This window comes from Callospermophilus lateralis, chromosome 18, assembly GCF_048772815.1.
Source record: "Callospermophilus lateralis isolate mCalLat2 chromosome 18, mCalLat2.hap1, whole genome shotgun sequence".
Classification (NCBI taxonomy): domain Eukaryota; kingdom Metazoa; phylum Chordata; class Mammalia; order Rodentia; family Sciuridae; genus Callospermophilus; species Callospermophilus lateralis.
This window is the reverse complement of record NC_135322.1, coordinates 41,294,738-41,321,673: the sequence shown is the minus strand read 5'-3', so window position 1 is coordinate 41,321,673 and position 26,936 is coordinate 41,294,738. Positions and strand designations below refer to the sequence as shown.

The following is a 26,936-nucleotide window of genomic DNA, read 5'->3' as shown; positions in this document are numbered from 1 at the left end:
GCGAGACCAGCAGGGCACACCCGTTCTGAATGGAACCCAAAGGTATTTTTATCTGAGACAGTTCTGAATTTTATCACTTGAAAAAAAAAGGATCAAAGTGCATATTCTACTGAATAATGAATGAACTCTAGAATGTAAATAACCTTTGCAATAATTTTTTTCTTAATATTAAAAAAAAAAAAAAGCCAGGGAGCGCCGCCTGCTTCGGGACAAACTCGTGGTCCCTGACCCTAGAACAGTTAAGATCAAGGGTGGCTCCTCAAGGAAGCAGCCCGGGATGTTTCCACAGATGGTGACCTTTAGCGATTTTTTTTTTTTTTTTTTGGATGAAACAGGTTGATAACGTGTTCCAAATCTATAGTATGTGTATGACTTTAAAAATAAAATGGTGTATGCTAGGCGCAGTGGCACCTGCCTGAAATCCCAGGGACTCAGGAAGCTGAGGCAGGAGGATTCAAGTTCAAAGCCAGCCTCAGCAACTTAGTGAGACCCTAGGCAACTTAGCGAGGCCCTGCCTCAAAAAAATAAAAAGGGTTGGGGATGTGGCTCTGTGGTTAAGCACCCCTGGGTTCAATCTCTGATACCAAAAAAAAAAAAAAAAAAAAAAAAAAAGTAAATGCGGTTCTAATAGGGAATAGCGTTAGTGGATACCTTTGGGTTCCATTCAGAACGGGTGTGCCCTGCTGGCACACCCGCACTCCGATTCTGCAGAAGCCATGACTGACACAATAGATATAAGAGCACTTTAGAATTTGTAGCTGATTCTCCCTGGGGCTCACCCCAAATTCCCCTGGGGAGGTGTGGCCCTAAGTTCCTTCTCAGTCATTTGAAGGCCCCTCCCTTCCCAGGTAACACCAGGACGGAGAACTCATTCAGAATCAGGGGCAGGGGCTCTGCCTTTCCGTGTCCATGTCATGTCCCTGATGCTGGCACCACAGGTGTCCCAACTTCTCGGGGCCCCTTCCAGGTGGGGCATGCTTGGGGCCGAAGCCCAGGTCCTGCCTGGAAGCCCCCCTCTTGGTTTTAGCCTATTGGGTTGGTCCAGTGGGATACATACCCCTGCTCCCCAGTGAAGGGCTGTCCCTGGGGGTGGGAACGTCCCCTAGAGAGGTGGGGTCTGCCTCTCCAGCATGCCGTAGCCATGCTCTGTGCTAATCAGGACCTGGTGGCGTTGATGGGGAGGCTGAAGGAAGGCCCCCTTTATATCCTTACTGCTCCCCCGTCCCCCGGTCATGCCCTGCAACAGGATGGAAAAGGGGAGCCCCTTTCCTTCTGCCTTCCTGGGCCCCTGGACTTATATTTATTGTAAAAGGAAGATCCAGTCCAAGATGATTCTGCAGAAATCCCTCTTTTAAAACAGCTTTCTGGGGCCGGGTGTGGCTCAGTGGTAAAGTGCTTGCCTGCCACGCACAAGGCCCTGGATCTAATTCCCAGCCCTGCAAAATAAAATAAAATAAACAAATAAATAAATAAAAACCTTCTGTAGCTATAAGCCCTAAAGTAGCAACTAGGAGCAGGGGTGTTGGGAGAGGGCCCGGCTTTATCTGGAGTCTTCTGTTTTTCAAAGGAATTGTCTGATTTCTATACTTAGTTGTAATTTAGAGAGCCCTGTGCAAGAAGGCATCCAGGGGCCACGCAAGGTGGTGCACACCTGTCAGTCCGGTGATGCAGAAGGATCACAAGTTTAAGGCTAGCTTTGGAAATTTTGTGAGATCCTGTCTCAAAAAATAAAAAGGCTGGGGATGTAACTCAGTGGTAAGAGCACCCCTGGATTCAGTCCCCAGCACCGGGGTTGGGGGCGGACATCAAGGGATCTTGCTACTTGCCTGAACAGAGTATGTAGAGTGGGGATGTTGAGATGAAAAGAAATTTAACTTTTCAATAAATTATCCTGCTACATGTGTGTGTACATACACACACTGGAGATGAAATCCAGGACCTCGTGTGTGCTAGGCAGTTGCTCTGCCACTCAGCTAGGTCCCCAGCCCTTTTCATTTTTATCTTGCGACAGGGGTTTGCTAAGTTGCCCAGACTGGCCTTGAACTTGCCATCCTTCTACTTCGGCCCCCCAAGTAATGGAGATCACAGTATGTGCCAGCCATGCTGTTGAATCCATTTTTTATCCCTGCATCCCCACAAATAACAGAGATCCCAAGGGATCCAGTTTTTAGCAGTGCAGTTGGGTCCTCGGATCCCACATTTCAGAGTAAAGCTGAGCCAGGTTCCTGGTGGAGGACAGCCCAAGAGGTCACGGGGCCAGGAGGAAAGTCCGGGTCCTTAATGCTCTGAAGCACCAGCCCGGAGTGTGTCAGAAATGCAGAATTCAGCCCAGACGAATTCTGGGGCACGCCTGTAATCCCAGCAGCTCGGGAGCCTGAGGCAGGAGAATCGCAAGTTCAAAGTCAGCCTCAGCCACTTGGCAAGGCCCTAGGAAAGGAAATGAAAGGGGAGCGGAGGGGAAAGGAGGGGACCGGCAGGAGGGGAGGAGAGGGAAGGAGAATTCCAGACCCGCTCAGTCTGAAGCTGAGTGTTACTGGCATCCCAGGCTGTGCCTGCGCACGAGCAGTTTGAAAGGTGCTTCTCTGGCAGGGCTGGGGCTGTGGCTCAAGCGGTAGCGCACTCGCCTGGCATGTGTGCAGCCCTGTTCGATCCTCAGCACCACATACAAACAAAGATGTTGTGTCCGCTGAGAACTAAAAAATAAATATTAAAAATTCTCTCTCTCTCTTTAAAAAAAAATTCTTAAAAAAAAAAAAAAAGAAAAGAAAAGAAAGAAAGGTGCTGCTCTGGGACCCGGGTTGCAGGAGGGAGGTGCAGTTCCCGGGGGAGGCTGAGCCAAGAGCTCTGGGGGTTCCTCCTCCTGGCATGTTTCTAACTCTAGCCCTGAACCTCCCGGGGGACAGGCCCTCCTGCTAGACCGCTGGCTGCTCACCTGTGCGGGACCCTCACCTGCTTGTTACTCAGGCCTTTGCTCTCATTTCACGGTTTCTGCCGTGGGTTGAGCAATCCTGGACTTGGAAGGTGCAAGAGTGGCATGAATCACCAAGTCACCCAGCTGATGCATTTCTGACTCTGGTGACGCCTTAATTGGAGGCAAGTCACCTCTTTTATTAGCAAGATCACTACCTCGTCTCTAAACTCCCCTCAAAGACCTGGAGTGGGAAAGAGGTCGACCCCTCGGTGTGACCCTGGTTACTGCAGCAGATTTATCAATGTCTTAGGCAAGTCCACGGCACAATTGCTCAAGGCCCTAGGGTGTCGGAATCAGGTTTTTTTTTTCTTTCCCCAACAAATAAGTGAATATTCTTTTGTTTTTTTTTTAGTCCTTGCAAGGGCTTTACTATATAGAAATTTTTAAATTTCAGCCAATTCTCACTACAACCCCTATGGGGGGTTGGGGTTGCTATTATTCCCATGTTACAAAAGGGAAAATGGAATCAGAAAGATCAAGCAACTTTTTCAAGGCCACACAGCAAACTAAATAGCCGAGTATGGACTCAACCCAGGTCTGGGTACCTCCAAAGCCAGGACTCTGTCTCCTTGGGCTATTCCTGGACTTTCATAGGCAGAATTCCCATGGTGGAGGCTGCCTGCTGTTTTCTTTCAAGGGAAGAAGAAAAGTTGGAGTGTTCCTCCAGATAATCTTTATCATTCTGGTCTATGTGTTCTGGCTTAGGAGTGAGCACCTACCCCGGCTCTCTTTGTTCTTTGCCTTCTCTCTTCAGGAAGGAGTCTCCTGAAATGTCTCTCTGCTCCAGCAGCTTCTTGGAAGGCCAGGAATCGAGCCCGGCCAGCTTGCCCACTTGGGATTGTGGCCAGCTGGGTGTCTGTCTGGCTGTGACCCTCCCAGGGACACGTGTGGACTCTTCAGCTCCCCCAGCTTATCCCCCTTGGAGGCTGGGAGGACACTGGAGGATTCTTTGACGACAGGACCTTTGAAGGGAACAGCTCTGAGCTCAAGTTCTGCCTGTGAGTATGTGGTGACTTCCACAAACCCCGGACACTTTGGCCATTGTCAATCCCTTTCTTTACTAAAAGAGAGAAAAAAAAAAAAGTTAACTATATTTTGCTGCTATATTGGTATAAAGGTGAATATATCAGTGTTATATCTGAAAGCATCATCTTTACTTTAAAAGTTCATTTTTTCCTCTTTTGATTTGAGTGAAGTTAAACCGTTTTCCTGGGCCCCTCAAAGCGCTGTGGACCCGAGGCACTGTGCCCACTGGGGTCAGCTGGCCTTGTGTTTGGTGGGTGGTGACCTTGAGCAAGTTGACTTTCGGAGCTTCAGTCTTCTCGTGTGTAAAATGGGTGCAGTGACAGTGTCTGCTTGAATCCATGGCAAGTGGCCAGCACAGAGGCAGCCTGTCACTCCTGGTGTCTGGCTGGTACTCCAGCAGTGGTACCGCCATCCCTCCCCTCTGTGGGGGTGCTGAGTGTGGAGGGGCTAGTTTGGGGAGGGGTGAGTGCCTCCCGGGAGTGGGCTGCTCCTCAGGAACTTACTGAAAGGACACTGTGGGCAGCAGTCGGTGCTGTCACCCTGCTTCCTGCTCCTGCATCACAATATCAGGGCAGAGGGTCTCCGGGGCCCCGCCCAGGCCTGCAGAGAGACTGGACCTGTCAGGGCAGAGCTGGGGCCAGAAGCCAGGCTCAGACCCCAGCCCAGAGCCAGGGGCCTGCCCAGGTGCCACCTCGCTAGACCATGAAGAGCAGATCTTGGTGAAGGCAGAGGCGAGCTTTGGCCCCTGCTCCCTACCGCCCGCTGCCCACGCCGCCTCCTTGGCCTGACTGGCTCACTCCATTTTCTCAGGGCTGTCTGCACACGGGCCGCCACGTGCGCTGCCCAGAGAGGGCTGTGAAGACGGCACAGCCCTGGGCCAGTCCCTGCTCTGCGGCTGACTCGCTGGGCAGGTTGCTGCTGGTTGGCTTCCTCGCCTGGGAGAGGGACATCATCATGCTAGCCACCGCAGGGGGCAGGTGACACCAGGTGCAACCAGGTGACATGGGTGAAGCACTGTGTGACAGGCACTCGTCAGGAGGAGGAGCGTGGGGCTGCTTCTCCCTCCATTGTTCCTTGGGGAGGCTGCTCAGGGAGGCTGCTCAGGGAGGCTGCTCAGCCTCCAAAGTGGGCGTCTCCTTGGGTAGCAAGTCCTGGGCCTGCTGCTCACCAGCGTGGGGGTGGGGGTCGGGGGGACGTTGGGCCAGTGTTTGACCTTTCCATACCTCAATTTCCTCATCTGGAAACGGTTTCACACACAGAACTTGTCTCTGGGTGTTGTTGGGTGAAACAAGGGGTCGCTCCTCTCAGATGCTCCAGGGGCTTCTGGGAAGTCGTGATCCCCGAAGTTGAAGCTCGGTCTTATTTTTATTTTTTCTTGGTATGAGTCACACATGGCAAAATGGCGATAGCCTTCAAGGTAGAACCTGCTAGAACCGACATGGAATTCCAGAAATGGGAGTTTTCAGTCCCTTCCTCTGCAGAGCTTGAGAGACACGTGTTTTCTAGAATGTTCTCTAGACATGGTCTCTGCTCACTGGAAGGGCCCAGGGGAGTTTCTACCCAGTGCCTCATGGTGGCTGAAGCCCAGGCAGATGACACCACGGCCTCTGGAAATGGTCACACCACCAGGAAGGCTGTGGTCCTGAAAACCTCTGTGACGTGTCACACGGGCAGTGTGAGCCGCCGGAGAGCGTTTGAGCTCCAGGAACTTAGAGGGGAAGGAAGCGGGAAGGTCACAGGTGCCCAGTGTCTCCACCATGCCAGGCTGGGGCCGCTCTTTGGCTCCAGATTTGTGGAAACTGTGCGGAGTGAGGAGCCATCAGGTGAACGGCCCAGCGGATGGTCAGCCAGAGCCCTTGCGACGTCTCCATGATGGACACAGAGCCAGCTGGACACTAGGATGCGGCCCATGGCCAAGGGAAGCTCCTGGCTCCCAAGGGCACCGAGGTCACCTGAGCCTGCTGGCCCCGGCTGGCCGCCACGGGCTGCATGTCCAGTTAGCCTTCCCTGGTGGAATCCTGCAGTCTCACGTGGACCCCAAGAGGAAGATGACGGGGTCCGTGTTCGGCCCGGTGCTTTCCTGAAGTGGCGTCTGTTAACCTGAGTCCTTGGTGGCTGCTGAAATATTAACGGCTGATGAGCGTGTGAGCCCCGGAGCCTTCCCTGAGCAGGGTCCGGTTTCATAGTCCCGAGATGGCAGCTGCGCAGGGGCCACCAGGACCCCAGGACCCCACACCCCAGTGCCCGAGGAGGAGCAGCCCTGGCCCGGCACTTCTGCCGGACAGCGACAGCCACGTCCTGGGAGCCCGAGGCCATCTATGAGAGGTATGTGCCCTGGCAGTGGAGCGTGACAAAGAATCTGACTTCTGGAATCAGCACAGAGCTGCATCTCCACCAGCGGTGACAGCAGAACAGGCTGGCTTCCTGTGGAGGGACCAAGTCAAACGCCCTCGCAGGAGCAGAGGCTGGACACAATTTTCCTATACAAGTTCTAGTTCTCCTTTCCAAGACTTTTTTGGGGGGAGAGATGGGGGTGCCAGGGATTGAACATAGGGGTGCTTAACCACTGAGCCACTTCCCCAGCCCTTTTTATATTTTATTTTGAGACAGGGTCTTGCTAACTTGCGCAGGGCCTCCCTGAGTGGTGGAGGCTGGCTTTGAACTTGCGATCCTTCTGCTTCAGCCTCCCTAGCCCCTGGGATTACAGGCGTGCACTACCACGCCTGGCCCTTCTAAGACTTCTTAATGTGGAGTCCGTGAGCCTCCATCCAGATATTGAATGCAAAATAATCACATAGGCTCAGTTCTTATTTTTCATTCAATTTTCAAAGGCGTGGTTGTTCCTAACTAAAATTTAAAATGATCCTCTGCTGGGGCTGGGTGGAGCTCAGTGGCAGAGTAGCTGCTTAGCAAGCACAAGGCCCTGGGTTCAAACCCCAGCCAAATACCAACATGGTAATGCCAGCAGTTCTACTCCTAGGAATACCTGCTACGAATGAGAACAAAGATCCAGGTGCCTGGATGTCCCGAGAAGCATTGTGGTTGCAAGGGACCGAAATACTCAATTCTCTGTGTCAGGGGAACTGGTGAAAGCAGTTGGAGAAGTTCACTCTTTGAAAGAAGCACAGCCACCGGAAGTGGTGGTGCATGCCTGTAATCTCAGCGGCTTGGGAGGCTGCGGCAGGAGGATTGAAAGTTCGAGGCCAGCTTGGGCCACTTAGTGAGACCCTGTCTCAAAATAAAAATAAAGAAGGGTAGGGGATATGGCTCAGTGGTAGAGGGTTTGCCCAGCATGTGTGATGCCCTGGGTTCAACCTTAGCACTGCAAAGAAAAAAAACCATGGAGCGAGGAAGGCAAGGTGTCTGTGTGTGGGACGCAGAGGCTCCTGAGGGTTAAGTGTGGAAATGAAGTGCTGTGAAACTTTTTAGTGTGAACTTATAAATGGGGACTGTGCCTGGGAGGGATCCCTGGGCCTGGTGGCTGTGATAGTCTCAGAGGAGGCGATGGAGGCCAGAGGTGAGCCGGAGGAGGAGACAGACTCCCCACCAAAACTGGTACTACTTGAACTTGAACTTGGGTGGAGAACACCTCCCAGAGCCCTGTGCCCACTGGATTTTCAAAGTGCCTCAGCTCAGAGGCCTGTGAGCGGCAGGACCGAGGCGGAACAGGGCAGCTAATTTTGGGAGGGGGGCAGCTGCCATTGCTCTAAATTAAGCAGGCGGCCAAGGTCAGGGCCTGACTCACAGCTGGCCCTGGAGCAGCCGCGGGTGTTAAGTGGAGTGGCGTCCTGCTCCTGGGGTTTAGCAGCTTGTCGCAGGCAAGCTCGTATCCTCTGGTAATCACATGCTTCTCCGCTTTCATGAATGGAGCCCAGAGCTCGTGTGCAAGCCCCACTTTCCCTCCTGGGAGTCCTTCCAGGCCGGGGACAAGCCTTGCTGTAGCCCTGACACCCTGCGTCTGGAGGGGAGAGAAGCGCATGGTGAGTCATGGGACTGAAGGCAGCGCCTCCCCACCCACTCAGGTGTGACGCTCGCCCCTGGACAGGTCACAGGAGGGGAGGCCCCAGGAGGTCATCCGTGAGGCCCAGCAGCCTGAGGTGGCCCGCAGGGGCTGGGCCACAACCTGCCAGGCAGACTGGGCTAGGCCGGGCTGGGCTGCGTTCTCTGCGCTGTAGGCCACATTCCTTGGCCCCCGTCACTGTTCATTCATCCTTGGGGTGGGGTTCCACTGCAGCCAGGGCCCAGTGGGCTGGAGATGCAGGTTAGCTATTTGCCCGAGGCTGAGCGAGGGCCTGGACAGCGCTGGCCTCCCACGGGGCCTCGGGTCACCTCAGCCAAGGGCCTCCTGGCCACCCGGGACCTTGTTAGTTTGCAGGAAACACCTTATTTTGTCAGGAAGTTGCTGGCCCAGCTCTTGGTGTCCAGTCTATCCTTGGCCTACGCACTTGCCGTGACCCTGACCGAGGGTGTAGCCCTGGTGACACCATCCCTGCCCCCACAGCAGACTCACGTGGGGCACTGGAGGTTCATTAGACACCTGCTGCATTCATCTGCAGGTTGAGGATCCCTTCAACCAGAGTGTGGTGGGACCAGAGGGTTTCACATTTCAGAGTTTGGGAAGATTCTCGAATATTTGCATATATATAATGAGATCTTTTAGAGAGGGTAGCCAAACAGGAAATTCTTTTGCTTCAGATATACCTTAGACACATGGCTTAAAGGTAATTGTGTGTGTGTGTGTGTGTGTGTGTGTACATATAAGCATACATATGTGTGTATGTATGAATGACATTTATTTATTTCCTTATATATATATATATTTTTTTTTGCAATGTTAGGGATTGAACTCAGGGGCGCTCCGCCACTGAGCTACATCCCCAGCCCTTTGTATTTTTTATTTCGAGACAGGTTCTTTTTAAATTGCCCAGACTGACCTTGAACTTGCAATCCTGCAGTCTCAGACTCCTGAGCAATTTTGACATTTTTAGGGCATCTACACTCTGCGACTCGTCACATGAGGTCAGGTGTGGGATTTTCCACTTGTAGCATCACGTCAGAGGTTAATGGTCACCTTTGCTGGAGGCCTGCCACCAGAGGGATGTGCCCTCCTGCCAGGTCTCTGCGTCCTTTCAAGAGAGGGGTCATGCATTTCCTCTATTTTTCATATTCTCTCTCTCTCTCTCTCTCTCTCTCTCTCTCTCTCTCTCTCTCGACTTTTATAATCACAGAAAATAATTGCAAAAATAATACAAAGAATTCCCAAATACCCTCCCCCACCGCTTCTTTTAACTTTTTCCCGAGCGTTAACCGGCGACTACTTTCATGTTACATTTTCTCTTCCCCTGAACTATTCAAGAGGAGGACGCAGACCTGCCTCTCTCCCCCCAAATCCGTCAGCGTGTGTCCCCTAAAAGCAAGACGTTCTCTCTGATAACCAGTGTGCAACCACCAGAATCAGGAAATGAATGTCAAAACCACATGACCATCGCACGGTCAGTTCACACGGGGTTTGCCAGTCGTTCAGAGAGTGTCCTTTGGGGCAAACAGAAGCTCACACTCAGGTCTTGGGTGCACTTGTCTCTCTTTGGTCTCCTTCCATCTGGAGCAGTCCCTGAGGGCTTCTGTATCTTTCATGACATTGACACTTCTGAAGAGGCCAGGCCACTATTTCTCAGAATGAAGGTGCCTCCCACAGTACTCGGGCACATAACCGGCCCCTAAGAAGTGCTGCGTGTATTGAGCGCCTCCTGTATGCCTTGGCTCATTCATCCTCCAGTAATCCTTTGCAGGACAAGTGTGGGCTTATCTTCTTTCTGTGCAGGCCCAGAGAGGTCAAGGGGCTAGAGGTGGCCCTGATGTCAACCCCAGAGCACATTTTCTGAACCCCTGGGCTCTGGTGCCCTGGAGAATTTCTTGGTGATTTAGAGAATTTCTTGGTGATTTAGTTCCTGTCAACTTCTGGAACTCTCCGGCCTACCAATTGTCCTCGGGGCCCTTAGCCCTCCCCTGCCCTTCAGGACACCCCCGTCCCCCCGCAGGCACCTGAAGACACAGGACTGGCCTTTTGCTTTCCCCAGGGCTGCAAGAGGCAAGGGGCAGTTAGCCTCGGAACCATAGAGCAGTCCAGCCAATGGGCACAGAGAATCACAGGGTGAAGATTCACTTTGGAACCTCTGGGCTGGGCAGATCGATGTGGACTAAGGGGCTCTGCCCTGGTCGGTGCTGCAGCCAGAGGCCAGGCATCCCCTCACAGGGTTGGGTCACTTTCTCCAGGAAGTCCTCCGGGCTTGGCCCAGCTCCCCCCTGCTCTCCCAGGCCACTCCCCTCTCCACCTCCTCCTGCCAGCCCAGGGTCCCAGTGTTACAGTCTGTGACTCTGCATTCTCTATTGAATTCGTCCATTTATTCATTCAGTGACTATCTGCTGAGGACCTGCTATGTGTGTGTCATGGTGAGGGGTGCTGAGGTCACCAGGAACAAGAGCAAGTCCTCACCTTCCTGGGACAAGGACAATTAAGGAACAGGTGGTCCATACACAGGTGGCAGGTGGCAGTGAGTGTGAGGAAGACAACAAAGCAGGGAGGTAAGATGGAGAGTAATGGGGGCCACCCACCCTAAGGCTGCTCTGAGGAGGGGACCCCTGAGCTGCGATGCTGTGGAGCTGAGGGAAGGGCACTGCAGGCACAGGGAACAGAAAGTGCAAAGGCCCGGTGGCATGTCTGGGGAGCAGGAAGGGGCCGGCGTGGCTGGAGCTGAGCTAAGGGGGAGGCCACTGGCCGTCCTTGCAGGGCCTTGTTGATCATAGAAGAACTTTGGATTCTGCCATCAGCTTCATGGAAAGCCATGGGGGCTTTTCAAATTGGAAGGCAACGCAGTCTCTCTGCATATTAAGACCGTGGCAGACCGTGGCTGCCTGTGGCAGTGTCCAGACGGGTGGTCCCACCTTCCTGCCTGGGCCACGTCATGTGCCCTGGTCGCCTGATCCTTAGCCCTGTCCTCCCTCGGCCCCATTCCAGCCTTCCATCCTCTAAGGTGCTCCCCATCCTGGGGCCTCCCGCCCTCCACAAATGCCCTGATCAAGGCCCAGGCAGAGCTGGGACCAAGTTCTGGTTTGGCTTCCAGCCAGCAGAATGAGCTTCCTCGTCTGGAAAAATGGTTGTCGCCTTGTTAGTGGGGCCCTTGTGAGAATTAAGTGAGAAAATGCTGGGCTCTGCCTGGGGCCAGGCCAACCCAGGGCTGAGGACTGGTCAGCTGCTGCATTGGGAGCTCTAGAGAACAGCACCCACCCACCCGTGCTGTCTTCCCCGAGCCCCTGCTCAGCTCCGCTGTAAGAACTTGTGGATTCTTGAGCTGGATTTTCTCCACCCCGTAACCATTCACACAGCCAGCCCCGCAGCTGGAAAAGACAGTCGGGATGGCGCTGGTACCTGGTGAGGTCAACCGAGCTGAAGCTTTACATACCTTTTATGAGCTTGGCAGGCGAAGCCGAGCTGGGTGTTATCAGGAAACACAACAGTGCCGTAGATCACACCAGGCAGAGAGCCTCTGCCAGCTCAGAAGGCCTCGAGGTGTTTCCGTTAGATCCCCTTGTGGAGTGTGCTGGACCTGGGGAGGACAAGGCCTGTTAATCAGATGGGTGCCATGCTGCCCATCTGTAATCCCAGCGTCTCAGGAGGCCGAGGCAAGAGGATCACAAGTTCAAGGTCAACCTTGGCAACTTAGCAAGACCCTGTCTCAAAATAAAATTTGAAAGTGTTGGTGGGAGGGTGAGGATTGGAGATGTAGTTCAGCAGTAGAGTGCCACCGAGTTCAATCCCAGAACAAAAACAAAAATAAAAGCCAACACAAATATATCCTGGAGCTACACAATCTTCCTGCCTCAGCCTCTTGAGTAGCTGGAATTGCAGGCATGCACCACAGCACCTGGTGACATTTCTGTTGTTTTAAGCCATCCAATTTGTGGTCATTTTGTTACAGCAGCCACAGTGAAACTAATACACACGCAGCAAAAGTGCTCAGTGCTGCAATTCCGGGCATGGCCACAGTGAGCGCTGTGTAAGGGCTTGTCAGTGTCACCCCATTACCATTCTTAGTAGGAACTTATTTATGGTGCAGGGAGGTCTGCGGTGATAGCTGACTGGTCAGGAGTGGGGAGTCCTTCCACCTTCCTGGCCCCCACTCTTGCTTGGGGAGGTGGCTGCCCCAAGTCACAGTCTTCACTTAGTGCTGGCTTGGAAGAGATGGCTGCCCTAGGAGTGGTGGCTGGCTTCAGGGACTCCTGGCAGGGGGCTATATGGAGGTTGAGGGGTCCTTGTGGTGAGGAGGGGTGGGTTGGCCTGTGCCTGCCGCCTGCGTGGCAGCAGCCCAGGCCTGCTCTCTGGAGCACGCTCGCGGGGGCCTCGGAAACCTGTCTGGCAACAGCATTCCTCGACACTCGGGCAGCCGGCTGTCACTCGGCAGCCTGTTGTGGTTTTGTAAGGCGCAGACGGAGCGTCAGCTGCTCCCCGGCGAGGCATGACTCACGCGGCAGTTCTGAGCCCAGGTTTCCCCTGTGGCGGCCAAAACCCTCGTTTCTCTGCCCAGCTCCTGCTCAGAGACCCAAAGCGGGTCTCCCGGGGCCTCAAGAGGGAGGGAGGGAGGCCTGGGCCCCCGGCAGCCCAAGACCTGGGAGGGCCGAAGACCTGGCTCCCTTTCCCAACCTCCTCTGGGCTGGTCACCCCTTCTGGGCTAGGCCAAGGTGTCATGGTGGGTCCTTCCACGCTCCTCGGCTCGGAGTACCTGGTTTGGGCACTTTCTTTGGACTGATCTTCTTTTAGGGCTCCATTTTCCCACCTATGAAGGGGGGCGTTTTAAGGACTTATGAAGAATGGGGGCTCCGTCTCCTCCCTTCTCCCCAACATCCCAGGCGCATTCCTCCAATATCTACAAGTATCGGAGGATCCAATGGCTCAGATCCGCGGGGAGGAGGCCTTGGCGCCCCCTTTCCTGTGGGTGCCTGGTGACAGCCACCGGTTTACATCAGGATGGAGAGACCTCGGGGGAGAAAAGGGTCAGGGCTCCCAAACGCTTCACCCAGCTGAGGTGCAGGGGTGTCGTCGTCCTTTTGCAGCAGGGGTAGCCTGGCGAGTCCATGCACAATTGGTCACCGGGGCCCACGCGGGGGCACAGGTTCACTCCAGGCGCCGGGCACTGAATGTGTGCCTGCCCTAGGGGAAGGGCAGGGAGACGCGTCCGGGGTGGTTGGGGGTTTTGTGATGAGAAAGAAGAACTCGGAGATGCCACAAGAATTTGGATGAGCCGTGGCGGGGCAGGATGGAGGGAGGGGACCTCGACTCCCCTCTTCTGCCCCACCTGAGTGCAGTGCAGTGCAGGACGCTCAGCGGGGCTCAGGTTGGTCTTGGCATCCTGGAGGGCATCCTGGTAGAGAAGGCGGGTGAGGTGGGGATGTGGACCCTGCTCAGCTAGGTTGGAGGTGATGGCAGAGAACCTTGAAAACAGCCCCTGGGGCTTCTGGGAGATGTCTGGAGGGGTCAGGTATCCTCGAAAATACTGGAGCGGGCTGGCACACAGGGAGGCAGGGCATCTGTCCCTGTGGCCTTGAGCTGGCACAAACAACCCAGAATCCACGCCGGTCACCAACTGCACAAATGCTGCTTCCACTCTGCCTCCCAGGGCCATGGAACTTGGTTTCGGGGTCAGCCTGTCTGCTGCGGGGCTCTGCCCACTGCAGGCCTGGCTGGGACAGTCTGTTTTCTCTGGGTGACGACAGGGTCGATGGGAGAAGTGACAGCAGGTCACCTCCAGGTCCCCTGCCACCACTGCCTGTCAGCAGTAGGCTCCAAAGACGGTACTGCCCCAGCCAGGACAGGACTGCCCCCGGGCATGGTGGGGCATGTGCAGGGCGGTGACTCTGGAGCTCCTTCCTGTCCCAGTCCCTCCCACACACGTCCATACCTACCTGTAATGGAGTTTCAGTGTCTGCTCCTCGCTAGGCTGGGTGGGAGACAGAAACAAGAGCAAATGACCATAATGGTGGCAACTGTTTTTTTCTTTTTTTCTCTCCTGGTACTGGGGACTGAACTCAAGGGTGCTGTACCATACCCAGCCCTTTTTATTTTTTATTTTGAGACGGGGGGATCTATCTAAATTGCTCTGGGTGACCTCAAACGTGTGATCCACCTGTCTCGGTCCCCCAAGTAACTGGGATACAGGTAATCGCTGTGCCTGGGTAAATATGACCATGCACATAAAGTACTAGGTACCTTGTCATTGGCACATAGGAAGTGCTCAACAAATAGTACCTGTGTGCACAATGTAGAACAGCAAGGTTAAATGCCTTACCCAAAGCCACACAGCACGGGAGTCTGAATCGAGAAGACTAACATGTCCCCAACATTCACCCTTCAAGTGCTGGTGAGCTTCGGGGAGGGTAAGTGACCCTGAGGACTTCTGACAGGGCAGTGTCAGGGAGGCCCCTCAGAGGTGGTGGGTCTCAAGGTGCCCGGGCTGTCGTCATGAAGGTGACCACGGGCACAAGGACAGCAGGTGGGAACGTGGTGAATTCAAGGCTCTGCGGGAGGGTGTCCTGAGGAGGGCGAATGTTAGGAAGGCCGTGCGGGGTGGCTGCAGGCAGGTGGTGGCAAGCCTTGGACGCATGCTCAGGAGTGACCTGTGGGACACGGACCCCTGACTACCCCGAGAGGCAGTGTGGTGCAGGGGTAAGAACTGGACTGGGGCCAGCCTGTCTCACAGCTGGAGGCTGAGGCAGCCCAAACCCCCACCCAACCTGGGGTGTCCACCGCCTTTGCCGGGCACCCTGTGGCCGCCACCCTGGGAGCATCCAGTCCAGTGTCCGGCTGTGGGGCTGCAGCTGCCCTGAGCTCCGTGGTCCCTGGGTCTCTTCCTGAGGAGGCAGAACCCACCCAGTGGGCGGTGCTGCTGCTGGAGGGTCCTGGGCATGGACGGGCCCAGGCTGCAGGCTCACTTGGGCACAGGGTGGAACCTGAATGACTGCATGTGGCACTCCGTCTCCAGGAGGTGGCTGGAGTGAACCCCCCTGGGTTCACCTAGGATGGAGCCATCTGGTGCCACCTGCCCAGGAGGCGGGGTGGGGCGGACACCCCTGGGTGGAGGAGAGGCCTGGTGGCGGGGTGCCCTGGACGCCTGCTGGGGAGGTTGGCAGGAAGGTGGGACCCTCCTCTCTCAGCCCAAGTGGCCCTAGCAGCAGGAGTGGAATGAGCTCCTGCCTCTTATTGGCCGATTCTGCCCTCATTGTGGATGCCCGGTGCTTACTTGTGCCTCTGGCTCAGGGTAGAGGGCGAGGGTTCAGGGGGGCAACTGGGCAGGCCCTGGCCAGCCCCGGGGTCCCAGGCCCTCGGTTGAGCAGCACCTGGCTCTGATTTGCAGGGTCTCACCTGCTCTGGCTCCGCCCATTTTCCCACACCTTCCGGCCATTTCTCCAGCCCCACAAGCACCTGCCCTTCAGTTCTGAGCAGGCCAGGGGCCGCCGAACCCAGGGCCTGTTACTTGGGTGGCCTCACACAAACACCTCTCTGCGGCTCTGGAGTGCGGGTGCTACAGGGGATGACCGGGGACGGGCCCTACTCCCAAGGTGGCTGTGGCCAGCCTCTGCAGGTCTCCTCTCTTGTGGCCTCCTTCCTCCCCAGAGCTACTCATCCCTTCCAAGTGGCCTGCTCACTTCCTCCAGGCTGAAGTGCTGCAAATAGCCCACCCCGCTCAGTTACCCAGGGAGGGGCTTGAGGGGACAGAGAAGAACTCTGTCCCTGGACACAGTGGGCCTGCCACATCCAGCACTCCCGGCTGCCCTCCAGAGTGGCTCCCCACTCAGTCGTGGGCCTCCCTGGCCCTGCTCGTAATGCAGAACCTCAGTTTCTCCACCTTTAAAATGGGGACGATGCCAGCCACATGTGCTGTGGCCACGAATCGAGATCCGAGGAGGAAATGCCGGCAGAGTCCGCCCCGTGCTCGACACACAAGTGGCCTCCCCACCCTGGCGTTCGAGGCCCTGCACATTCTGGTTGTTTGGGTGGCTGGAAGTTCATCCCTTCCTTACCCTCCCCTCTCAGGGAAGCCACCGAAGCCACAGCGATCCTGCTCCCTTCTTCCCTGTCACCTGGATGCTGTGACGTCAGTGGGGTGGCCGGGAGGTTGAGCCTGGTGAGAATGACTAAGAACCAGGAGAGGGAGAGCCGTGGGTGGCTGGCGGATCATCAGCGTCAAAACTTCCGTTGCCATCTGCAAACACGGGCCACTCCCAGAGCAGGAGGCCAGGAGGCCGGCCCAGTCTGGCTACCATGGTGCTGGCCAGGGCCACGCGACAGTGGAAGGGCAGGGACAGTGCTGAGAGCGAGGGGGTGGTCGGGGCTGGGCTGTGGTTTTTTAAGAGCCCTGGGCTTCCCTGGCCTGGGGACTCCCTGACCCCATTCCCAGGGATTTTCTTTCCAGCAGTGACTGATTCACTTATTGCCAGACGCCAGCATCCAGGGCCTGGACGGGGGAGAGCAGAAATGATGTTGGAGCACAGTGACGATCCTCCCGGGGGTTGACAGCAGGGTGGGGGGACCCACCTGGGAAGTAGTTGGGGGCTTAAGAGCAGGCAGGACCCCACCTGGCCCCACCCAGCTGACAAACGCTCCCAGGCCGAGCCAGCCACTCCCCCCTTGACAGCCGTCACTCCGTATGTGCCTCGCAGGAGAGCCAGTCAGGGCACGGATTCCAGATCCCAGAGAAAAGCTGTAACTCAGCATGGAAAGTCGTTCTCATCCAAACATGCGGCCAAGGATGGTGTAAATTGGGTACAGCCCTTCCCAGGGCAATCTGGCAACACAGAAAATGAAAACAAAAAATGCTGCGACTCTGTTCAGAAAGATTTTGTGAAATTGACAGCCCTTCGGCTCCCTCCCCTCCCCCCAGGGAGTGCATGGACTTGTGCAGTGTGTGTTTTGTGGGGGAGGGGGTGGAGAGAGCAATGCTGTTTATAAAGTGCAAAAGTGGAAGCTGTTCAACTCTAAGCCTGTGGCAGGGTCAGCTCGGTCAGGAAGAGCCACTCAGTGGAATATTATGCGGCCATGTAAAACAGGGACTGTTCAATAGGACCCCAGTGCTGCATGGGGTCCCAGCCTCAGCCTGGGGTCTGCAGAAAAGAGCAGGCCTAAGGAGGAAAAAACAATGCAGACAGTACTTATTATGGGATATAAAGTGAGAATAGGCACAGTAGAAAATTCTTTTTTTTTTTTTGGACTGGGGATTGAACCAGGTTGCTTTACCACTGAGCCACAACCCCAACTTTTATTTTTTATTTTTTTATTTTGAAACAGGGTCACTCTAAGTTGCTTAGGGCCTCACTAAGTTGCTAAGAGTCTGGCTTTGGACTTTGAATTCTCCTGCCTCAGCTTCCCAAGCTGCTGGGTGACAGGCATGTGCCACCAGGCCTGGCCAGAGTAGAAAATTCTGTCTAATCTGCTTTTCACCCACTGCAGCTTGCGTTCTTGAAAAAGTCATCGAATGCCAGATGATAAGAGTGTTTCACGCTTACTCTAAATTATGTCACAGCCACCCAGTGGATTGGGCACTCCTGGTAGCCCCAAGTTCACGGGAGGAAACCAGGCACTGAGGAAGCCGCTGAACCAGGTTCAAGCCCACAACCTGACCCCAAGCCCAGTAATAACCATTGTTTTCTCACCCCGCCCTTTTTGGGGTGTATGTGGAAATTGAAATTGAACCGTGGAGGCACTCTACCACTAAGCTGCATCCCCAGCCCATTTTATTTTTTATTTGGAGGCAGGGTCTCGCTAAATTCCTTATGGTCTTGCTAAATTGCTGAGACTGCCCTTGAACTTTCCGTGCTCCTGACTCAGCCTCAGCCTCCTGAACCGAGGATTACAGGTGTGTGCCCCCACACCTGGCAACTGATGCTTCCTACCTCCTCTTTTAACTGTAGAAGCATGTCTGCCCAAGATCAGTTACCAGAAAGAAAACCTGGTCCGATGCCTTTAAGTTAAGGTAGTGAGATCTGGGGGCTTTTTCTTTTGTTGGTTTCTATTACATTGGTGCAGAAAAACCCACTTTGGTCTTTTGTGGACGAGATGGCACGTGCCTGGCCTCCCAGCTACTTGGAAAGCTGAAGTAGGAGGATCCCTTGAGCCCGGGAGTTTGAGATCACAGTGGGCAATGTAGTTAGTTCCTCTCTAAAACCAAACCAAAACGAAACAGAACAACAACAACAACAAAAAACCCAAAACAAAAAACAAAAAAAACAACAAGTTTCCTAGCATGGGGTGGGGGTGGGGGAGGGCTAGATCCCATCCCCAGCACAGCAAAACACAGAAAACCCAGATGGGGAGAAAAGAACGAGAAAATGGGGACCGTGGAAAAGGGGCATCGGCTTAGACTAGGGGTAGGACCGAGTTAGGGACAGGAAGCGAAGCCCTGCAGATCCAGCGCAGAGCCCTGTAGCTTTGGACGGTCAGCAAGACTGAGTCGGCGCGGGGGCGGGGCAGGGGCGGGGCGGGGGCGGGGCTTATCTGGCTGCGCGGCTCCCCTGGCCATTCTTGCTAAATCTTTTTATTACCTGGAGCTTAACTACATTATCTCCTGCATGTTTGCATTCCTCTCGGGTTTTTTTTTTTTTTTTTTTTTTTTTTTTTTTTTTTAACTACAGGAAATGATAAAGGGGAAAAAAAAAAAAGCTTCTGTTTGCTTTCCCCCTCGGGGTGCCCAGGGAAAGAATCTGCCAAATTCCTCCTCCTGGTGTAAATAGGTTTTGGGTTCCCCTCATCTGAGAGTAGGGGCAGCTCTGTTAAGTCCAGCCCCTGGGGAAATGCAGAAAGGCAGCCACTGTCTGGGGCAAGGTGGTTTGATTGGGGGCAGGATTGCTTTGGCTTCCTGCAGGGACTTCTGAAAATGGAAGAATTGTTTCCAGTTAATATGCCTTTTAGAAAGGAGGGAGCTCCGAGCAGGAAGGGGACAGAGAGAGAAAGGTGCAAGGTGTAATTTGTCCAAATATCCACCGAGTCCCCAGTGCCTGCAAGAGAAGACTCCAGCAGACAAGGGCTAGAGGAATTTGTGTGCTTCTAAAGACCCCTGCCCCTTCACATCCTGAGAAGGACAGCTTCCTGAGAGCTAGCAGATATGAGGTTAGTGCCTGTCCTCCAAACAGGCTCAGAGCCCTGGAGCTGGGGAGGGCAAAGCTGGCAATCAAACCTAGTGCTTGTGAAGCTGAGTGCAAATGGCTCTGACCTCCCTGGTGTCTTCTCTAGCTGTTTCTTGGGTGTTCCTGATGGACAGTTCAGGGCTATTGGAAGACACAGGTTCTAACTAGCAGTTGATGGAGTCAGGATTACTTGATATGGACTTTTTTCTTTTTTGTACTGGGGATTGAACCTAGGGGCATTTTAATTAATTAATTTATTTAGAGGCAAGGATCTTGCCAAGTTGCGGGGGCTAGCCTTGAACTTGTGATCCTCCTGCCTCAGCCTCCCAAGTTGCAGGAATTACTGGCTGTGCCACTGCCATCTGGCCCTTAATATGGGACTCTTAACGACAGAATGTTCTCTCAGGTTAAGAAACAATTAGCTGAACACAGCGGCATGGGGCTGCGGTCCAAGTTAATTGAGAGGCTGAAACAGGAGGATTGCTTGAACCCAGGAATTAGAGGCCAAACTGGACAACATAGGGAATCTCATCTCCAAGAAAAAAATAAATTCTCACTCAGGATCGCTAAAGGAGCTAAAGGATAAGCACCCTTTGTAGCCACAGGGTGTTCCTAACTGGCCACCTGAAATAATTGCCTAAGGACCCTTCTCTCCCTTCCTTTTGGTAGGAAGTGTCATTGGTTCGTGTGGGAATGGTCTGTTCAGATCCATTCCCTGCATCCTGTTTGCCACTGAACTCTGTGTGACCAGAGTTTCTTTGGTGGCATGCATGTGGCACTGTGCCCCGTGCTCTGGTTTTCCCTGTCCATGTCAGGAAAGGGCCCAGCTGAGGGAGGGGGTGGCATGGGTAGGAAAAGGCCAATGCACTGCTGGGTGGGGAGGCTGCCTTGGGAGCCTGGGAGGGTCAAGGATGCTGGCTGATCTCTAAGCTTTCAGAAACTTGAAAGACAGGCTGGAATTGGTCAGATAAAGGTGAGTGGAGGCAGGTGCAAGCAGGTGAAGGTGAGAGGCCTTCTGGGCAGGGAGGAAGGCACTTGCCAAAACCTGGGGGTGATTGGATCTTAAGTGAAATTGTTAAAACTGGAAAGTCATGTTCATCTTATCTGTGCCGGACTCGGGCTTGCCATGAGGGGCAGATCAAACACAGTCTGGTTTTTCATTCCTCTTCTTGCTTCCCTCTGGGGAAAAGAACTCTCTGGCCCTTGGCTGCTTCTCTGATGGAGATGTGAGATGTGGAGGGTTTCAGGCCCTTTGAGCATAAAGATGGCGCTGCTGACTCGCGTCTGGAGAACAGGGTAGACGAGGGTATGCAGTGTTCTGGTCTCTGCATTTTGTCTGCCCCTCCCTGAGACAGCAATGCCTCTAACAGAAGGTGGACAGGAAGGGTCAAGGCCAAAGCCACTGAGCTCCAGCCTGTCCAAGTTCGGTGCATTCTTTAATTCTAACAATCATTGAATAATTAGTTTTTACATTTTAAGCCAGAGTTTTGCTAAAATTTCAGTAATGCCTCCTCGTAATGGCTCCATTTTCTTTTTTTTTTTTCCTTCTGATGTTTTGATGGACACAATACCTTTTTATTTACTTATTTTTATGTGGTGCTGAGGATCGAACCCACTCAGTGCCTCACATATGGCAGGTAAGCACTCCATCCCTGAGCTATAGCCCCAGCCCTGGTTCTTTGATCTTAATAAGCTCCTCCTTATGTCCACGAGGGCTCTTGGGCAGCTCTGACACACACTGTGAATGAACTTTCTCAGGCTCAGTTTCCTCTCTTGAAAAAAATGGGGATATGATGGTCTCCACCTCATAGGGCGATCCGGGTTGAATAGGATCTTGTTTATAAAGAGCTCAGCGCCAGGCACGGTGTTTGGCTTTGAATAAATGGTATCTGTTATGTGCACAGGAAAAAAAAAATGTCTGTAGTGAAGTGTTGGCAGCATTTAAGTCCAACGGGTGGGATTACGATCTCAATGAATATCTATTATTTTTGTAATTAGAGAAAAAAAAAAGAACAATAAATGTTATTAATTTAAAATCTTTTTTTGTTGTTGTTAATATCAGTGTACTAACCCTCAAGTAAGACGAGACCTCTGGTTTTATTCTGAAACTTTAAAGACAGACGCCCCCCAACACCCCAGCCAACTAAAGGGAGATAGTTGGTCAGAAGTTTCTCCTCCACCCAACCTTGCAGTCCCACTGACCGCTGCTGTCTGGAGGGCGGGCAGGGAATTCAGAGAGCGCAACTGTGAAAACAAAGCCCTTCCTCCCACCAGGAAGGCGCTCCCAGTTCTCAGCGGGAAATCTAACTCTCCAAGGAACCATTCCAGGAGCGTGACATTTGCCCTCTATCAGGACTTCTCTCCAGAATCTTGGAAAATAAAGCATGCACTAGCCCCGTTCCAGCTGGAGAACTGCAACTGTCCTGGCCTGGCCTCCAGGACGCCCTGAGGCCCAGGCTCTTGGCTCTGTCTCCAGTCCAGATTCTTGACTGCCAGCCCAGTGCCTGGGCAGCAGCAGGAGGCAGACCTGACAGAGCTACAGGGCCACCTCCAGCCCGGGCCTGCCCCTCCTGGGCCATCCCCCTACCCACCCTCTCTGGTTATCTGCGGTAGCATCAGCCTGCACTGGGCTGGCTTCTGGGCGCCTTCTTTCTCCTCCTTCCGCACCCTGGAGGGGCATACTGCTGCTGAGGCTGGAATAAAATGCAGCCTCTGTTTCAGAGACAAAGAACAGAGAGGCTCCTCCGGTCAGCTGTCCCTCTTGGCTGGCAGGCTCCCTGCTCTCCCCTAGGCCTCTCCCGAGGCTCCCAGGTGTTTTCTCCGGATCTTAAAGGCATGTTTGACCCGGGACAAACCCCAGCAGTTTCCCTGTTCCTGGACGATGTTGCTTTGCTGGGATGGGGCAAGGAAGCACCGGGGCTGGGAAGGAAGCCTGCCTAAGCTGGGCGCTGGAGCTGGTGAGAGCTTGTATTTGCACAGCAGTGTGAGTGCGTGTGTGCGTGTGTACGTGTGCAGTTTCCTGAGCAAGTGCATATGTGTGTGTGCTAGGATGAGAAGAAACCATCCTAGAGTGAGTACATGAGAAAACAAAGTGTGTGCATGTACCAGCTGCAGTGGGACAAAGTTTTGTACTCCTGATTTTGGAGCTGTGTGTACTAGTGTGAGGGTAACATTGTTACAAACGTAGCGCCTGGGGTGGGTGTGCACGAGGAAGCCCAAGTGTTCCCGTGCACTGAGTGTGAGGGCACGTGGACAGGCATGTGTTGGTAGTCGCGGGCACGGGCGTGTTCAGGAAGGCACCAGCACACGTGCCGGTATGTATGCACCAGACGGTGAGTGCACACGCGTGCACCAGCGCGTGCGAGTGTGCGTGTGTGTGAGCACCAGCCTTCGAGTGAGTGCGCGCGCACCACCGGCACCCCCCCCACCAGTCAGAGCAGGTTGCCATGGGAACGCGCCGCTGCTCGAGTTAATCATTTCCTGTGGAAAGTGTGCGGGAGGGGCGGGCACGGGGCGGGCCGAGCCGAGGAGGCGGTGGCGTGGAGCTGCCTCCCGCCGGCTGGCCGTGCCGGGCCGGGCCGAGCCCGGGGCGCTGCGGCGACACCGGGATCCTGCCTCCGCCAGGCGGGTGAGTCGGGGCTTCAGCCGCTGAGCAGTCGGGCCCCACCCAGCCCCGACCCGGGCGTAGCAGCCGGGTGATTCTGCCCGCGGGACCCCTCCGCCGGGACCTGGTGGGGCGCTGGGAGGGCCGGGCCCCGAGACCTGGCTGTCCATGGGGTTCCCAGGTTTCTCCGGGGGAGTGGGGGCGGCCTGTCCCCCGGGATCGGAGCAGCCTGGGGACCCTGTTCAGATTGTAACTGAGAGAAAGAGCGCATACCTACCTGAGAGCCGCTGGTCAATTAGCACCGCCCCCTCCCCTGCAGGGGTCCCCCGCACCCCCTGGACACCCAGGAAAGCTGTCCTTGAGGTCCCTCCCACCACGTCCTCTGGGCAGTTGGCTTTCCCCCTGTCAGGCGGAGGGTGGGGTGCGCCAGCCCTGAGGTGGGGAAGCAGGGCCTGGGCAGTGTCCTTCCAACCGTAGGAATCAGTCGTTGACAGCTGCAGCCCCGGAATCCCGGCAGGGAGGGGGGGCCCAGAAGCTGCCCCCTGCAGCCCCCATGCCCGGTTAGAGCCACAACTCTGAACTGGGCTGGCTGGCGCAGGGAAGGGCCTGGTCCTGTCCCGGGAGATTTTTAAAACGGAAGCTGTATGTAAATTCTGAAGTACCATTTGTCACCCCGACCCCACAAGACGTCTGTCTCAAGGTTGGGGGTTGTGACCACCCCCTGCCTTTCCCGTTCCCTGGCTTTTTCTCAGTCCTAGGCTAGGTGAGTACCAGGCTATTCCCTCTGCCCTTGACAAAGTAGCCATCTCCTTGGCCAGGCAGAGTCATTTGCTAGGAATGCAGCCTCAGAATGGGGCTCTGGATTCGCAGTGATTAGACTTAAGGGACACGGGGTGGTGAGTTCGGGTAATGGCACCAGGGAGCAGAGGCTTTGAAATCTGGATTGCCCTGGAAAACCCAGGATCTTTGATGTTGAGCAGGGGAAGTCCCAGCTCCTGTCCAACCCTCCTGCCCCCCACTCTCCCAGAGGAACAAGCCCTTCCCAGCAGCAGTCTGGGGGTGGGGTGCTGTGAAGTCTGTCCCTCAAACTTTGTCCCTGGTCTAGGGCAGTGGGGAGGGCTGCAGCTCTGTGTCCTGGCCCAAAACGAGGGGCAGATGCCTTCTCTCCCAACCAGGCCCTCTACATTCACCCAGCACTGGAGCAAAGTCACTGAATAACAAAAATTTGGATCTCTGAGTGTATGCCAGCATTGTTCTGAATACTACATATGCATTGTCTAATCTTTAGACCAGCCTTCTAAGGTGGAGTTGTTCCCATTTTATGGATAGTGATAATAAGGCACAGAGGCAAAGTTCCCAAGGTCACATGTCTACAAAGTGGTAGAGCCAGGTTCTGAACCAGTCCACCTCCCTACCCCATGACTCCTAGGTCCAGAGGTCCCAGGACTCAGGTTGGGTATCAGAGGCCCATGCAACGAGGCGAGACAGTGCAGAACCTCTTTGTTGGCCTGCAACCTGAGCTTGCTTGGGATTCCTTGAAACTTTTGACCTTCACATCCCTCCAGCTGCTAAATTCAGCTGCTTTTTCCTTTTGGGGATCAGCACACACCCTTCCTCTTTCTTCCTGACATCTTCCTGGCGGCCGCTCCAACTTCCCATCCTGATAGCATAGAAAATGGTCTCCCCCACCCCTGTCCCTTGGACCAGCTGATCTTCCTCTCTTAACTGTGGAGTCAGCCCTCAGTGCCTGGCACCATCTCACCTTGGCACATAGGCGCACCTGCCTCTCCTTCCTAGCCCCTTGTGGTGGGGCTGGGTTTTGCCCAGCTCTGCCTCACACAGCCCGGAGAAGGGCCGAGAGTCTGCACCTTTGGCTCTTCCCTCCACACTGCCACTTCAGTTCCTCAGTGGTGCTGGGCCACAATTTGGATCAGGCTCTCCCCTGTCCTTCAACCACATTCCTGTCCCCTTCCAATGAGAAGCACCCAGGAACAGCCTACTTCAAGCTGCTTCCTCCGTCAAGGAAAGAGGAGACCATGATTGCTGTTCTTCCAGGTTTTAGCTCCAAAACATCAGGGACCAAAACTTCTGGCCTCCCAGCCCTGGACTCCCCTGCACCCCGCCACTTCTTGAAACTCCATTCTTTCCTGCACCTCTGTCTACCCAACAGGCCAACTCCCCGGTTCTAAATTCCACAGCCTCTCAGTTCATCCTCTCCCTCCCAAACTTCCCCAAGGAGAAGGAAGTAGCTGCTTCCTCTGGCCACCACCCCACTTCCTGAGTCTTCCTCTGCCCTCCTCTGTGTGATTCTCTAAAAGGACCCCCGGGGCTTTCTGCCCATCTTTCTTCCACATTGACATGGCCACCTGACTGTCCTTTCCTTCTCACTCACTCTCTAGTCCCTTATGAGGACTGTGGAGTGCCCCATGCTCCTGGCACCTCTCTGATTTTCCTTCACCAGCTTCCCTTCCCACCCCTGGACGGATCCCTGGCCTCGCCTAGTAACCTCGTCTCTTGCTCAACCTTGGGGGTTGTACCCTTACCTTTGGCAGCGATGGCCTTTTGCTCTGGGTCTTGGTGTCCTGACCTGACCTCTCTTCCAAGCTTCAGTGGGAGTGTTTGTGGGTGTTTGTTTCAGGATGTTCATCCAGGGAGCCATGGCGAGCACAGGTAGCTCCATGGGAAGTCCCTTGGGTGTCCCTAACTCAGTATTAAAACCAAAACCAGGGGCTGGGGATATAGCTCAGTTGATAGAGTGCTCGCCTCGCATGCACTCCAAGCTGACTTTCTGTAAGTGGCTTCACTGAATCTAGAACTGTAGCTCAGTCATCTTAAATGTCCTCAAGGCTGCTCTGCACACAGTAGGTGCTCAGTAAAGCAGTGAATGCACTGGATGTGGTGGCCCACACCTGTATTCCCAGGGATTTGGGAGGTTGAGGCAGGTTCAAGGCCAGCCTTTGTTATGTATTGAGACCTTGTCTCAAGAAAATCAAAAGGGCTGGGGATATAGCTCAGTGGTGGAGTGCCCCTGGCTTCACTCCCTAGTTTTGGGGGATGGGGGAAAGTGAATGTTTGCCTGTTTGCCATCTGTTCTGTTTGTTCAGTTCACGAGGGACCTGCAGGGCTTTCTCTGCTGGCCAGAGCTCCCCACCCCACCTCTGTTCCCCACTACCTTTGGCCTCCATGTATCCTTTCACACCATGAGGGTTTATTGAGGTGTTTATCTCCCTTCTGCCTGAAAGCTTTGAGGTCACATCTCCCCTAATCAAATAGAACTTCTAGGAGGAAGTCCATGGGAAGCTGCCCATGACCCTTCACACATTCAATAAATAACTATTAAATGGAGAATGAGTGAATCTTGGTGTCTCAACACCTGGCAGTTTCTGCCATGCCCTTGGCTCAGAGGAAGGGTGCTGGGGTGCAGGACTGACTGAATTGTAAGAGAACTGCTGTATGTAAACCTGGCTGGCCACAGTCCCGGTTCTTCTGAGCCCCTCCTTAGTGAAATGCTAATGTTCAGAGCATTAGCTGAGGCAGAGGAGCCTGAAGGCTAGAGGTTAAGCCCATGGCTGATGATGATTAGAAAAGGAGAGGTCTCCCAGAAAAAGGGCAAGACTTACCAGGATGTTGCCAGCTCCCAGTGCTTCTTCCATGTGGGGCTCTGGCCTGCCATGCCTTCCTGCTGCCAGGCTCGGGAGGAGGGGCTCAGACATGAGGTCTCTTCAGAGTGCCCCAGACACATCTGAGCACTCCATATTCAGGAACAAGCACCCCCCCAAATGGAGACAGACCCCATTTCGTCCTGCCAGCCCAGGGTCCTTGGGAGATGTTGCAACTGAGGCTGCAGGGCTGGGTAACAGGTGACCCACCCTTCACAGACCCTCCAGACTTTCCAGGGTGCCCCCAGCCCTCTTCAAGCTCTCCTCCCGTGTTCTCTCCGCAGGCTGCCCGGCACCCAGAGGAGGCTGCTGAGCCCCGGGCCATGGTCCCCTCTCGCAGGACGTGGAACCTGGGAGCCACGCCCTCACTGCGGGGCCTGTGGAGAGTGGGCCGGGCCCGGGAGCCCGAGCCGGGGATGGCTCGCCCCGCCCCAGCCCCAGCCAGCCCCGCCGCCCGCCCTTTCCCACACACCGGCCCGGGGAGGTTGAGAACTGGTGAGTCCGC

At 54.6% G+C, this 26,936-nt stretch overlaps 1 protein-coding gene and 1 long non-coding RNA gene across 12 annotated transcripts in view; one reads left to right on the top strand and one right to left on the bottom strand.

Moving 5' to 3' along the window:
* Positions 1–3,469: 3,469 nt before the first annotated feature.
* Positions 3,470–26,912, bottom strand: LOC143383628 (uncharacterized). 9 transcript variants are annotated; one of them, XR_013089164.2, is made up of 4 exons: positions 26,393–26,912; positions 14,338–16,833; positions 11,458–13,989; positions 3,470–4,031 (listed from the first exon to the last, which is right to left on the bottom strand). It is a non-coding gene; the product is annotated as an uncharacterized LOC143383628 (long non-coding RNA). The 9 variants fall into 9 exon arrangements; XR_013089161.2 differs by lacking the exon at positions 3,470–4,031 and adding an exon at positions 8,807–9,810; XR_013089163.2 differs by lacking the exon at positions 3,470–4,031 and adding an exon at positions 8,807–9,778.
* The window catches only part of Kifc3 (kinesin family member C3), a 34,558-nt gene continuing 30,303 nt past the window's right edge, over positions 22,682–26,936 (top strand). The window contains exons 1-2 of one of the 3 annotated variants that reach the window (XM_076838406.2): positions 22,682–22,796; positions 26,716–26,926. In XM_076838406.2, the coding sequence (XP_076694521.1) occupies positions 26,755–26,926 (172 nt within the window). In that variant the 5' untranslated portion in view covers positions 22,682–22,796; positions 26,716–26,754. Of the gene's footprint in view, positions 22,797–26,715; positions 26,927–26,936 lie in introns of those variants that run through there. The other 2 variants (XM_076838409.1, XM_076838408.2) reach the window with 2 other exon arrangements.